The sequence below is a fragment of the Argopecten irradians genome, chromosome 10, assembly GCF_041381155.1.
Source record: "Argopecten irradians isolate NY chromosome 10, Ai_NY, whole genome shotgun sequence".
NCBI lineage: Eukaryota > Metazoa > Mollusca > Bivalvia > Pectinida > Pectinidae > Argopecten > Argopecten irradians.
This window is the reverse complement of record NC_091143.1, coordinates 10122780-10136223: the sequence shown is the minus strand read 5'-3', so window position 1 is coordinate 10136223 and position 13444 is coordinate 10122780. Positions and strand designations below refer to the sequence as shown.

Below are 13444 nucleotides of genomic sequence, written 5' to 3'. Positions count from 1 at the left end.
AATATACAAAATATGAATTTATCAAACTATCTTAATTATAATGAAATGCCTAAGTTATCTCAAGAAGAATCTGATCATTTGGAAGGGGAAATCTCATATCAAGAGGCAGGACAAACTTTAAAATTTATGAAAAATAATAAAAGTCCAGGATCAGATGGATTTACTACAGAATTTTTTAAATGTTTCTGGGGAAAATTGGGGGATTTTATTGTAAGATCAATAAATTTTGGCTACCGTTCAGGGCAACTTTCTATCACACAGAGACAAGGAATTATAACTTGCATACCAAAAGCAGATAAACCTAGGCATTTCATTAAAAATTGGAGACCTATATCACTTTTAAACATTGTTTATAAGATTGCATCTGGTACTATTGCTAATAGAATAAAAAACCGTTCTTAATAAATTAATAAGTGATGATCAAACTGGTTTTATTTCTGGGCGTTATATTGGAGTAAATACTAGATTAATATATGATATTATGCATTATACTGAGGAAAATGACATACCAGGCATGCTTTTGATGATTGATTTTGAGAAGGCCTTTGATTCGGTGTCGTGGCTATTTATAGAAAAAGTTCTTCTTTTATTTGGTTTCGGAAATAGTATTATAAACTGGTTTAAAACTCTACATTGTAATGTACAATCTGCTATTAATCAGGGTGGAAATATCTCTTCTTTCTTTGGTATTGGGAGGGGCTGCCGTCAGGGGGATCCTATCGCACCATATTTGTTTATTCTTTGTGCTGAAATTCTAGCTATAAAACTGCGAAATAATAAAGATATAAAAGGAGTAAATGTTGAAAATTGTCCTATTTTGTTATCTCAGTATGCAGATGATACTTCACTTATACTCGACGGTTCGGAGAAATCTCTAAAAGAATCAATTATGGAACTTAATAGATTTGCAAAAATTTCTGGACTTAAAATGAATGTTGATAAAACGCAAGTGATTTGGATTGGTAGCAAGAAATATAGTGAAGACTCTTTTTTACCAGAACTTAAATTACAGTGGGGGAAGGAAAAATTCGAATTGCTAGGTATTGTTTTTAGTGTAAATCTCCATGAAATGCCAAAACTTAACTTTGACAAAAAACTAATCAGACTAAAATCTTTGTTAAAAGTATGGAAAAGAAGATCTTTAACACCTATAGGAAAAATTCACATTATTAAATCCCTACTTATCTCACAATTCAATCATCTTTTTATATCTCTTCCCAATCCAGATAATAAATTTATAAGCAAACTTAATTCAGTATTATTTGACTATTTATGGAATGGGAAACCTGACAAAATTAAAAGGGAGACAACCACACAAAATTATGCAAATGGAGGATTGAAAATGATAAATACCATAGCTTTTATAAATTCTCTTAAACTTACATGGGTAAGAAGACTTTATCAGACTAAAGAGAAATGGCAGACAATTCTAAAAACTTTTATCAATATTGATCTTCTTTCAAATTGTGGTTCGGAATATATAAAGATGTGTGAAAATAAATGTAAAAATAAATTCTGGAGTGATGTTTTTAAATCGTGGTATATGTTAAGCTCAAAATATATAACGAGAAAATCTGTCAGGAAAACATTTTGATGGCTCCTATTTGGTATAACAGTGATATTAAGGTGGATAGGAAGATAATCTTCTATAAAAACTATTATCAGAAAGGTGTGTGTATCATAAATGACATTGTTAAGAGTGTAGAAGGAAGTTTATTTTACACATATCAAGAATTTATTCAGATTTACCAAGTTAACACAAATTTTTTACAGTACCAAGGTCTTGTTTCAGCTACCAAAAAACTAATTTCTTCATATGATTTTACAAAGAAAACAAATTCATTATCCATATATGCCTATTAATCTGCAACTCTTTCTCAAAGATAGAAAAGGATCAAAACTGTTTTATAACTTTTTAAACAAGTCCGATATAATACCGTCCGGTCCTAGAAAATGGAATGCAATTTTTAACAATATAGATCATGAAACTTGGTGTAAAATATATAAAATTCCATTTAATGTTACAACAAATGCTAAACTACAGTGGTTCCAATATAGATTAATCCATTATATTTTGGCAACAAATTCATTTTTGTTTAAAATCAGAGTAGTTATCTCCCCTCTTTGTGTACTCTGCAATACTGAGCCTGAAACTATTACACACTTGTTATGGGAGTGTGACGAAGTGCAAGGATTACTTGAAAGTTTTGACACATTATTACAAGCTCTCTTAATTCCCTTTTCTGTTAATAAAAAATCCTTTCTTTTTGGACTCTTGCATGAAAATTATCTCCATAGTAATAGAGTGGACAATGAAATTATCATAATTATAAAGCAATACATTTACAGAATGAGATGTTTACACAACTCATTAAGCATCAACGCTCTTATCAACACAATTAAAGACCATTATACAATTCAAAAATATATTTCAAATAGTAAAGATGAAAAAGTAAAACTTAAATTTGAAAATGAATGGAGAAAATGGGAAAAACTAATCAAGTTATAATTGCACTTTGTCACACATTTACTTTATTAAACTTTTTAAATCCATATTTATAATTTGTTTATTTTATTTCATTTTATCCCCCCCCCTTCCCCTTTCCCTGCACAAAGCCGAAATAGCTTTTTTTTCCTTTTTTTTTTTTTTTTTTTTTTTGATTAAAGATTTTTTATACAGTTATAATTGTTCCTCCGTCTCCATCCTACCTAGACTCTTAACTTTTTTTTTTTTCTTTTTTCTTTCTTTTCATTTTCCTTTTTCTTTCTTTATAACTCTATCACTTTTTCTTTTTCTTCTAATCCTGTCTTTGATTCCTTTCCTTAATATTCAGTACAATATAATTTTTCCCCTCATCTCCAAACTCCTAATTCGTATAATTTTTTCTACGTATGTACTAGAAATTTAAGTTTTGTATTTGTATGTATGTGAATGTATATGCATGTGTTAAATATATGAGTGTATGTTTTTTACGTAAGTATGTATGTGTTTGAGAGTCTATTGAGTGTATTTGTATATTTAATTGTACTGAATGAAAATCACGAATAAAAAGATAATTATAAAAAAAAAAAAAAAAAAGATTTAAGAAATCTTTCTTCGAAGTCTTTTGGCATATTGTTAAATTGTTCATTGTTTTGTCACTATTTACTTTGTCAACTATCTATTTGCAGAAAACTAAGCTTGAAACTTTGAAAACAAAACACAGAGAAGTTCTTTCTAGATTGGGTGATGGACTCACTTGTATGACAGAGTTCTATAACCAGAAGAAACAACAAGTAAGCAATCAATGGATCAGAAGTTCATTAGCTATATAATATACGATATCATGATTAAATGTACTGTGTCTTTAGTTATTTATTGTTATTTTAGGAATGACTTCAAAAAGTAAATATCAAGCAACCACTGGTAGCATCTTTGTTCGATCATGATTATTACTGGGCAAAATGTATCCGTTTCATGGTTTATTTACACTGAGAATCTTGTGTTGTATTTCCATTCCATAAAAGAATCTGTTGTGGTTGCTCCTTAAGAAAACATCAGGATAATATATTTATCTGTAGGAGGAGAAGCTTGCAAAGATAACATCATCAATAGAGCTCTGTGAGACAACCATCAACAGGGTCCGTGAGGAAAAGCAGAGTCTGGAAGAGACATGTCAGAGACTGCGTATCACCTGGGAAGCCCAGCAGCAGCATCAGATCCAAGACAACCACAGCCTCAAGTCAAAGGTGAAGGCCTTAGAGGACAAACTGAACAGGTCAGTGACTGTTACCTTCATTATCTTTATATCACACATGACAGTTTTGTTTAACACCAGCACACAGATCCCATAGTGTAATTACATATAGGCAACATCTGCCTCACCTGATGACTTGAAACTCTGCTTTAGTTACCATACAGAAATCTAATATTGTCGTAATTTGACATTTAATTCACCTTTCACCTTGCCATAATTACACAAAATCCCTTTTTGTAGACATAAAGAAATGCTTACATTCATGAAACAACAGAGTAAAGTGAGTATAAAGCAACGATCAGACTTTGGCCATTTGGTGTTAGAGTTGCTGAATGATGAGGATAAAGAGGACATCCCCCGAATGTTCCTTACAGCCCGTGTGGAGCAGGATAACTTCGACTTGGAGCACCTCACCAAGGCTGAGAAGGAGGTACGAATAAAATGTGTGCATTATATCGTACATACTCAATCATGAAACAGGTTTCTATAAACAAACTTGGATTCGCGGTTACTTAATTTCAGAATTTCTATTTCAAAGTATATTCACAAAGATCAACATTTACGGATTTAAAAAGTAAATGAAAATTCTTATCAATATAAAAAGTCAATTACATACAAAAAAAGTTAGTTATATCACTTATACAAATCACTTTTCATGATCCAGATGTAAGCATGCCAAGGGTTTTAGAGTGGGAGGAAACAGAACGAAACCCCACCCAAATGGGATATAACCCAAGACCTTTTCACATCCATTCCAGGGATTATACCCTAGCCGGTTAAGTGAATGGCATGTAGCTTAACATCTGAAAAGGGCATGATTAAATTAGGGCTCTCTGAATGGGGACATATACTAGAATTAGATTCTAAATCAGGCATTCATGAAATAGTCTATCAGAAAATGTCCCCTTTATTTTTAATAATTATACAATAGGCCCTTCTTTTGATATGTGATATCACAAAATCATGTTAAAGTTATCGGGAGGTGGTACTGATTAATGGTAATTGTAATTGTACCAACGTCTGTTTGGAATTTTATTAGGTATTATCAGGTACGTTGTATTATTTTATATTATTACTTTTATTTCATTTGTACTTGTCACTGTATTCATTTGGTTACTTTGTGTTTTGGTATACATATATATGTTTTAATTTAGTATCTAGGACTGTTAGAATTCAAGTGTTTAGCTTTACTTAAGAACAGAATTATAAGACACTAGTTTACATGACATTGCAGCACTGTATCATAAGTTGTCTAGTCTATACATATGATTGATTGTATCACTCTATCTCATTGTTCTTTAGTCAGGAGACTGTAGTCTACACACTGAGGACATCATATCCGAGGGCTTATCCAATAATGACTTACGACAGCTTGTCACCAAGATGCAGGACAGATGGAATACTCTCTTCCCACTTGTCCAGGAAATGAAGAATGTTTCTGACAGGTAAGACAAACTATAGAGTACCCTGCTGTGCTTTAGTTTGTTTACAGTGAACCATGTCACAGTACCACATATCAGATTTGTAACAACTGGAGAGTTGTATCCAGCGAAGTTCAGATTAGCTCTGGGATCTAGGGATCAGATTAATTCTAACAAGTGGAGAGTTGCAGGCAGTGAAGTTCAGATTAGGCTCTGAGAACCAGAGATCAGATTGGTTCTAACAACTGGAGAGTTGTATCCAGAGAAGTTCAGATTGGGCTCTGGGAACCAGGGATCAGATTGGTTCTAACTACTGGAGAGTTGTAGGCAGCGAAGTTCAGATTGGGCTCTGGTAACCAGGGATCAGATTGGTTCTAACAACTGGAGAGTTGTAGGCAGCGAAGTTCAGATTGGGCTCTAGGAACCAGGGATCAGATTGGTTCTAACAAGTGGAGAGTTGTAGGCAGCGAAGTTCAGATTGGGCTCTGGTAACCAGGGATCAGATTGGTTCTAACTACTGGAGAGTTGTATCCAAAGAAGTTCAGATTGGGTTCTGGGATCCAGGGATCAGATTGGTTCTAACAAGTAGAGAGTTGTAGGCAGTGAAGTTCAGATTAGGCTCTGGGAACCAGGGATCAGATTGCTTCTAACAAGAGGAGAGTTGTATCCAGAAAAGTTCAGATTGGGCTCGCTCTGGTAACCAGGGATCAGATTGGTTCTAATAACTGGAGAGTTGTATCCAAAGAAGCTCAGATTGGGCTCTGGTAACCAGGGATCAGATTGGTTCTAATAACTGGAGAGTTGTATCCAAAGAAGTTCAGATTGGACTCTGGTAACCAGGGATCAGATTGGTTCTAACAAGTGGAGAGTTGTATCCAGAGAAGTTCAGATTGGGCTCTGGGAACCAGGGATCAGATTGGTTCTAACAAGTAGAGAGTTGTAGGCAGTGAAGTTCAGATTAGGCTCTGGGAACCAGGGATCAGATTGCTTCTAACAAGAGGAGAGTTGTATCAAGAGAAGTTCAGATTGGGCTCCGGTAACCAGGGATCAGATTGGTTCTAATAACTGGAGAGTTGTATCCAAAGAAGCTCAGATTGGGCTCTGGTAACCAGGGATCAGATTGGTTCTAATAACTGGAGAGTTGTATCCAAAGAAGTTCAGATTGGGCTCTGGTAACCAGGGATCAGATTGGTTCTAACAACTGGAGAGTTGTATCCAAAGAAGCTCAGATTGGGCTCTGGTAACCAGGGATCAGATTGGTTCTAACAAGTGGAGAGTTGTATCCAGAGAAGTTCAGATTGGGCTCTGGGAACCAGGGATCGGATTGGTTCTAACAACTGGAGAGTTGTATCCAGCGAAGTTCAGATTAGCTCTGGGATCCAGGGATCAGATTAATTCTAACAAGTAGAGAGTTGTAGGCAGTGAAGTTCAGATTAGGCTCTGGGAACCAGAGATCAGATTGGTTCTAACAACTGGAGAGTTGTATCCAGCAAAGTTCAGATTGAGTTCTGGGATCCAGGTATCAGATTGGTTCTAACTACTGGAGAGTTGTATCCAGGGAAGTTCGGATTGGGCTCTGGTAACCAGGGATCAGATTGGTTCTAATAACTGGAGAGTTGTATCCAAAGAAGTTCAGATTGGGCTCTGGTCACCAGGGATCAGATTGGTTCTAATAACTGGAGAGTTGTATCCAAAGAAGCTCAGATTGGGCTCTGGTAATCAGGGATCAGATTGGTTCTAACAACTGGAGGGTTGTATCCAGCAAAGTTCAGATTGAGTTCTGGGATCCAGGTATCAGGTTGGTTTGTAGTATAGATATATTAAATAAAATATCTCCCACTATCTCCTAGGCAAAGTCTAAAATTCTTATCATTTATATATATTATACTACATTAATATGATGTTTATACCTTCGTGTAGTTTCGTAGGTTGTTGTGGTGTGTATAGATGTAGAACTCCAACGCAGATTCAGTGGATGGTACGATACGTTTATTGGAGTCTTAGGAATCGACTCTGTACAGAGATTATTGGCGAGTTAATATAGCAGTACATCGGGATAACATATGTCAATATTTGGGTATGAAAGCCAATACCTGGAACAGTTGACCCGACGCAGATGCTGTATTACATAGGGAAAAATGTTTACTCATTAGAACTTATCATGTAACATCTGCATTACATAGGGAAACATGTTTACTCATTAGAACTTATCATGTAACATAATTAATAACATGGCTATGTAATTAGTAGCAATACAATGACCCTAACAGAGGTTGGTTTCCAATAGACTTTACATGCACGTACATATACTATTGTAAATATGAAACACATGTGCTTGACCTACACAGATTTTAGAAATTTTATAATTTATTATATCAAATTATATCTAATTTGATATAATGTATAACATGGCGACGAATGTAGTATAATATATATAAATGATAAGAATTTTAGACTTTGAAATTTGGACTAATATATAATTATCTACATATATCTTTCAGGTATGTTACACTGTGTAGGTCAAGCACATGTGTTTCATACCTGAAAGATATATGTAGATAATTATATATTAGTCCAAATTTCAAAGTCTAAAATTCTTATCATTTATATATATTATACTACAGGTTCTAACAACTGGAGAGTTGTATCCAGGGAAGTTCAGATTGGGCTCTGGTAACCAGGGATCAGATTGGTTCTAATAACTGGAGAGTTGTATCCAAAGAAGTTCAGATTGGGCTCTGGTAACCAGGGATCAGATTGGTTCTAATAACTGGAGAGTTGTATCCAAAGAAGCTCAGATTGGGCTCTGGTAATCAGGGATCAGATTGGTTCTAACAACTGGAGGGTTGTATCCAAAGAAGCTCAGATTGGGCTCTGGTAACCAGGGATCAGATTGGTTCTAACAAGTGGAGAGTTGTATCCAGAGAAGTTCAGATTGGGCTCTGGGAACCAGGGATCGGATTGGTTCTAACAACTGGAGAGTTGTATCCAGCGAAGTTCAGATTAGCTCTGGGATCCAGGGATCAGATTAATTCTAACAAGTAGAGAGTTGTAGGCAGTGAAGTTCAGATTAGGCTCTGGGAACCAGAGATCAGATTGGTTCTAACAACTGGAGAGTTGTATCCAGCAAACTTCAGATTGAGTTCTGGGATCCAGGTATCAGATTGGTTCTAACAACTGGAGAGTTGTATCCAGGGAAGTTCGGATTGGGCTCTGGTAACCAGGGATCAGATTGGTTCTAATAACTGGAGAGTTGTATCCAAAGAAGTTCAGATTGGGCTCTGGTAACCAGGGATCAGATTGGTTCTAACAACTGGAGAGTTGTATTCAGAGAAGTTCAGATTGGGCTCTGGGATCCAGAGATCAGATTGCTTCTAACAACTGGAGAGTTGTATTCAGAGAAGTTCATATTGGGCTCTGGGAACCAGAGATCAGATTGGTTCTAACAACTGGAGAGTTGTATCCAGAGAAGTTCAGATTGGGCTCTGGTAACCAGGGATCAGATTGGTTCTAACAACTGGAGAGTTGTATCCAAAGAAGTTCAGATTATATATGCTCTGGGAACCAAGGATCATATTGCTTTTACATTTGGAGAGGTGTAAGAAGTTAAGATACAGCTCTGGGGTATATCATTAAATTACTTTTTACTGATAAGAGTTTGCTAAGCCAATCAACAATGATGTACTTTTGTATAACAATATTAATGATTGGCCAAGTCAATAGTGATGATTGGTTTCAACATAAGGCTGTTTCATCATCTTTTACTATATTTTACTATAGTATATTTTACTATACTTGGTTAGATTGCAGAAATGATGTATTCCAGAGAGTGAAATTCCATTGATATATTGTGTTACTAGTAGATATTCCAGATTACTATAATATCCTATCATTGTAGACATGCTATAGACTGGATCCAGGATGAGAACCAGCTACGTATACTAGTGGGCAGAGGTGGCTCCATCATGTGTACACTACATGTACCCAAATCCTACCCATTCTCAGGGGAGATAACTCTACAAAAGTCATCCAACTTACCATCAGACGTGAAGGAAGAAGATGTGATAGTAAGAGTTTTATTTATTTGATGGATATTATTCTACTGTGTACTATTAAACTTTGCATATACAGTAAACCACAATTATAAGGAATCTCTTAGGACCACCAAAATCACTTCATTGTAAGCATAGTTTGATATACACTTATTACAGACAATTTTAAGGAATATTGATGGGGAATGAAAATCACTGCGTTATAACCATGAATTTGTTAAAAACCTGTTTGTTATAGACATGTTTTAGTGTAAACAGAAGATAAATACAGAAATAGTTTGGAGTCTTATCCCAACATCAGATAATGGACATATTTTTTGTATGAGATTAAATGTAGGCAAACTGAAAAATATATTTATGAGTTTGTACTGTTATTCATTAAATAATAGAATTACACTTTTTAGGTCACATGAGACGAAGTCGCAAGTGACCTATTCTAATTGCCTTTTGTCCGTCGTTGTCCATCGTGTGTCGTATGTCCATAAACAATTTACATTTTCCACTTCTTCTCCTAAACCGATGAATCAATTTCAATGAAATTTTGCACAAACCTTCTAAGGCATAAGGCCAATAAAAAGTGTGAATTATATGGCCCTCACCTCCCAGGGGGCTGTGGAAGGGGCCAAAAAGGGATCAAAGTTACTTAGTCTTACTTAGTTGATACTGAACGCAGGCCTTTAGGCCTCTGTATTCAGATCTAAATCCCCTTTGTATATAAGTTTAATTCTCTTGTCACTTCCAGATGGTATGATGTGATTATTGTTTGTGTTGGTGATGTAGCTCCTGCCTTTGTGTTGCCAGTGTTTATCCAGCCTGTTTTCAAAGGTGTTGAGCATATTGGTGCCAGTACAACTTCTTCTGGTAGCGAGTTCCAATTATTCACAACCATTTGTGAAAAAGAGTATTTTCTTATGTCCAGTCATGATCTTGCCTTTTCCAAACAGTATGAATTCCCTCTTGTTCTTTTGTTACATATTATTTTAACCAGACCAGCAGAACCTTGTTTGTCAAAGAACCCTTGTACAATCGTAAATTGTAAAGACCTCGATCATGTCTTCTCGATCCCGTCTATATTTCAATGGTGGCAACTTAAGCTTCTTCATTCTTACTTCATATGCGGTATCTTTCATCCCTGGTTACAACTTTGTTGCTCGTCTCTGCGCATTTTCTAACAAATTTATATCCTGTATTTAATGAGGATTCCATATACTTGCGCCATACTCTAAGTGAGGACGAACCAATGCCTTGTATAATATACAAAACGACCTCTCATTTAAATATGTGTCTAAAAATAGACTAAAATCTTCTCCAATCACAGGTCCAGGTCCTTTACAAAAATTGTGAATTATATGACCCTAGGGTCTCACGTTACCCCCTGGGGAGGGGGTCAAGTTTATGTATAGAGAAAACACATTTTGAGCATAATTTGGTCATCTGTAATAGGAAAAGAGTCCAATGTTGTCAGAATTACCAGTATGAGATGGCCATTGAATCCTATTAACAAATTTTCCATTACTGACCCCCAGGGGCCTTAGGGGTGGAGCCAAAAGGGGTCAAATAGGCTAAAACTTCAAAAATCTTCTTCTAAAATTCTGGAAATGGTAGAATAAAATACTCTTCATAGATGGAAAGGTCTAAAGTTCCTTTACAAAAATTTTGAATTATATGACTCTTGGGTCTCACATTTCCCCTTGGTGAGGGGGTAAAGTTTACTATAGGTTATATAGGAAAAACACATTTTAATGTCACCGGAGACGAAGTCTCAACTGACCTACATATTCTAATCGCCTTTTGTCCATCGTCGTATGGCGATAAACAATACACATTTTTGACTTCTTCTCCAAAACTGCTGAACCAAGTTTGTTGAGATTTTGCAAAAACCTTCCGTGGCCAAAGGTCAACCAAAATTGTGGTCCCAGCCCCCCAGGGGCCTGAGGGGTGGGGCCAAAAGGGGTCAAATAATTAATACTTCAAATATCTTCTTCTGAAATTCTAGAAATGGTAGAATCAAATACTCTTCATAGATGGAAGGGTCTTAAGGTCCTTCAAAAAATTGTGAATTATATGACCCTGAGGTTTCATGTTTCCCCCTGGGGAGGGGGTCAAGTTTATGATAGTTTATATAGGGAAAACACATTTATGAGCATTATGTGCTCAATTTTTTTGAAGGAAATAAATAAAACTCAGTAAGAATTATTAGCCTGAGATATAGCTTCATGCATTTTAACACATCCTTATAGGTCCTCGAACCCCAGGGACCAGAGGGGCGGGGTCAAACAGGGTCAAAATGACTAACATTTAAAAAAAATCTTCTTCTAAATTCACAGATTTGATAAAACCAAATACTCTTCAAAGATTAAAAAGTCAATTTTATAAAATCACTGATTGATTTCAATTGGGCCTGATGGGCCAGCATATAGTGTTTCTATGTCTGCGTTTCATTCTGTATCCGAACTCATGTGACCGTTAAGGCCCATTGGCCTCTTGTTGAGTTTCTCATTTAATAATGACACCGAAAAGCATTATAAACCACTGTTTAACTCTTAAAAGAAGTAATTTATATGTCAAAATGCTGTCTAAGATTGCTGTCTAACTGTCCTCTAACTGACATCATATTTGCCCTTGTGATGTTTTATCACTAAGTTTTACTTTTCAGCCCCCATCTGACAACAGAAGTTTACAAGGATGGGTGGATTACCTGGAGAACACCTTCGGAAAACCTTGATATGATGTGGAAATCTGTTATGTTTATCTTTCTTTGCTAACTTGTCTGTACTATTGTGTCCTATATTTCCTTGTAAATAAATGTACATAGTCAAATAACTGTATAATAAACAATAACACTTAAGTTTTTTTTTCATCGTTTATTTCACTTACAAATTTCATAATATAAATGTATCAGATATGTAGTTTTTCCATTATTCTCATTGGCTATTACATGGTTACGTGAAGTTTAATATGCTACTCGCTGTAACATTGGGTCAATATTCCCTGGGTTTTTGCCAGGCCTTTATAGGGTCCGGTAGGGAGCCATTCACAATTGAAAAACAGCACTGTATTTTCCCAAATTCAGTCAGTATTTTCCCAATCGCAGTAAAATTAATTAAAAATTCCATTATATCTATGACATAAGTAAAATAAATATCTTAGAGATGTTGAAAAATATGAAAATATTGAAAGAAACAGCGTAGCCTTCTGTTATTTTTATTGCCCCGCTTTGATATTATTTCAACAAAACTGTGAAGAAAATTTGAAGTAAATCTTTTCTTTGTGGCTGTTTATGTCGATGAGGTGTAGATGTTGTAGAGTAAAGTTGAGTATAAGTCAAATGCTGAGTTGTGGTTTCAGTACTTTATTCCGCATGGCAAAGTATGGCCCAGTATTCATGGTCGAATACTGGGGGAAAGTTGACGCTCTATGCATGGTTTGCTTGCCTTTAAATAGCCCTACATGCTTGTGTTGAGTAATATCTATAAATCAATCTTAATCACAGAGTCATTCTAAGTTACATCATTAGCAGACATGATAAATCATAGTCATGTGTAACTGTTTGGTTAAATAGCTTTCATCAATGTCTCGACAACATGTTACGCGACACGACGACAGGTCCCTAAGGCTAGGCCACATTTACAGACATGGACTGTGACTACATACATGTACTGTTAAAACATATATGTATTTCAATGGTACAACTAATATATTTAAATTTAAGTTTTCCATTATTATATTACATTCGTCATATTGTTATAAATTAGATCAAATTAGCAATAATTTGATATAATAGATCATTGCATTTCTAAAAATTTAACTACATGGAGGCGCGAGACTTTTCCCGCGGGACACGATTTCAAAGTCCAAGGGGTACTGGAATGTATTGGAATCTATATGCTCACACACGTGTTATGGTTAGTAGAGCTTCGTTCTACGCGGCCTTTGGCCGCGCAGAGAGCTGCGCTCTTATTAGGCTCACGTGCGAAAATTACTTGGCGGCCGCCAGATAAATTTAGTGGCGGCCGCCAAATAATTAAGTGGTGGCCGCCAAATAATTAAGTGGCGGCCGCCATATAATTATATGGCGGCCGCCACATATGTATATGCCAGAAATTTAAGTGGCGACCGCCAGATAATTAAGTGGCGGCCACCGCTTAATTATCTGGAGGCCGCCGAATAAAACATTTTCGCTTTCCTAAAAATATTTTCGTATGTGAGCCTAATACGCTTACCTAAAGCCGTG

The 13444-nt window shown here is 35.7% G+C and overlaps 1 protein-coding gene across 1 annotated transcript; it reads left to right on the top strand.

Annotated features, from left to right (window-relative positions):
* Positions 1-3175: 3175 nt before the first annotated feature.
* On the top strand, positions 3176-12058 carry LOC138333071 (uncharacterized). Its single transcript, XM_069281197.1, has 6 exons — positions 3176-3276; positions 3562-3758; positions 3978-4167; positions 5040-5182; positions 9057-9225; positions 11867-12058. Exons 1-6 carry the CDS (start codon positions 3244-3246, stop codon positions 11933-11935), a joined length of 801 nt encoding a protein of 266 aa, XP_069137298.1. The 5' UTR covers positions 3176-3243; the 3' UTR covers positions 11936-12058.
* The last annotated feature ends 1386 nt before the right edge of the window (positions 12059-13444 follow it).

Bases quoted from the DNA above. Each gene is read 5' to 3' on its own strand.
- LOC138333071 (XM_069281197.1), top strand. From the start codon at position 3,244: ATGACAGAGTTCTATAACCAGAAGAAACAACAA. The intron at 3,277-3,561 runs GTAAGCAATCAA...ATTTATCTGTAG, and splicing joins ATAACCAGAAGAAACAACAA to GAGGAGAAGCTTGCAAAGAT. The intron at 3,759-3,977 runs GTCAGTGACTGT...CCCTTTTTGTAG, and splicing joins TTAGAGGACAAACTGAACAG to ACATAAAGAAATGCTTACAT.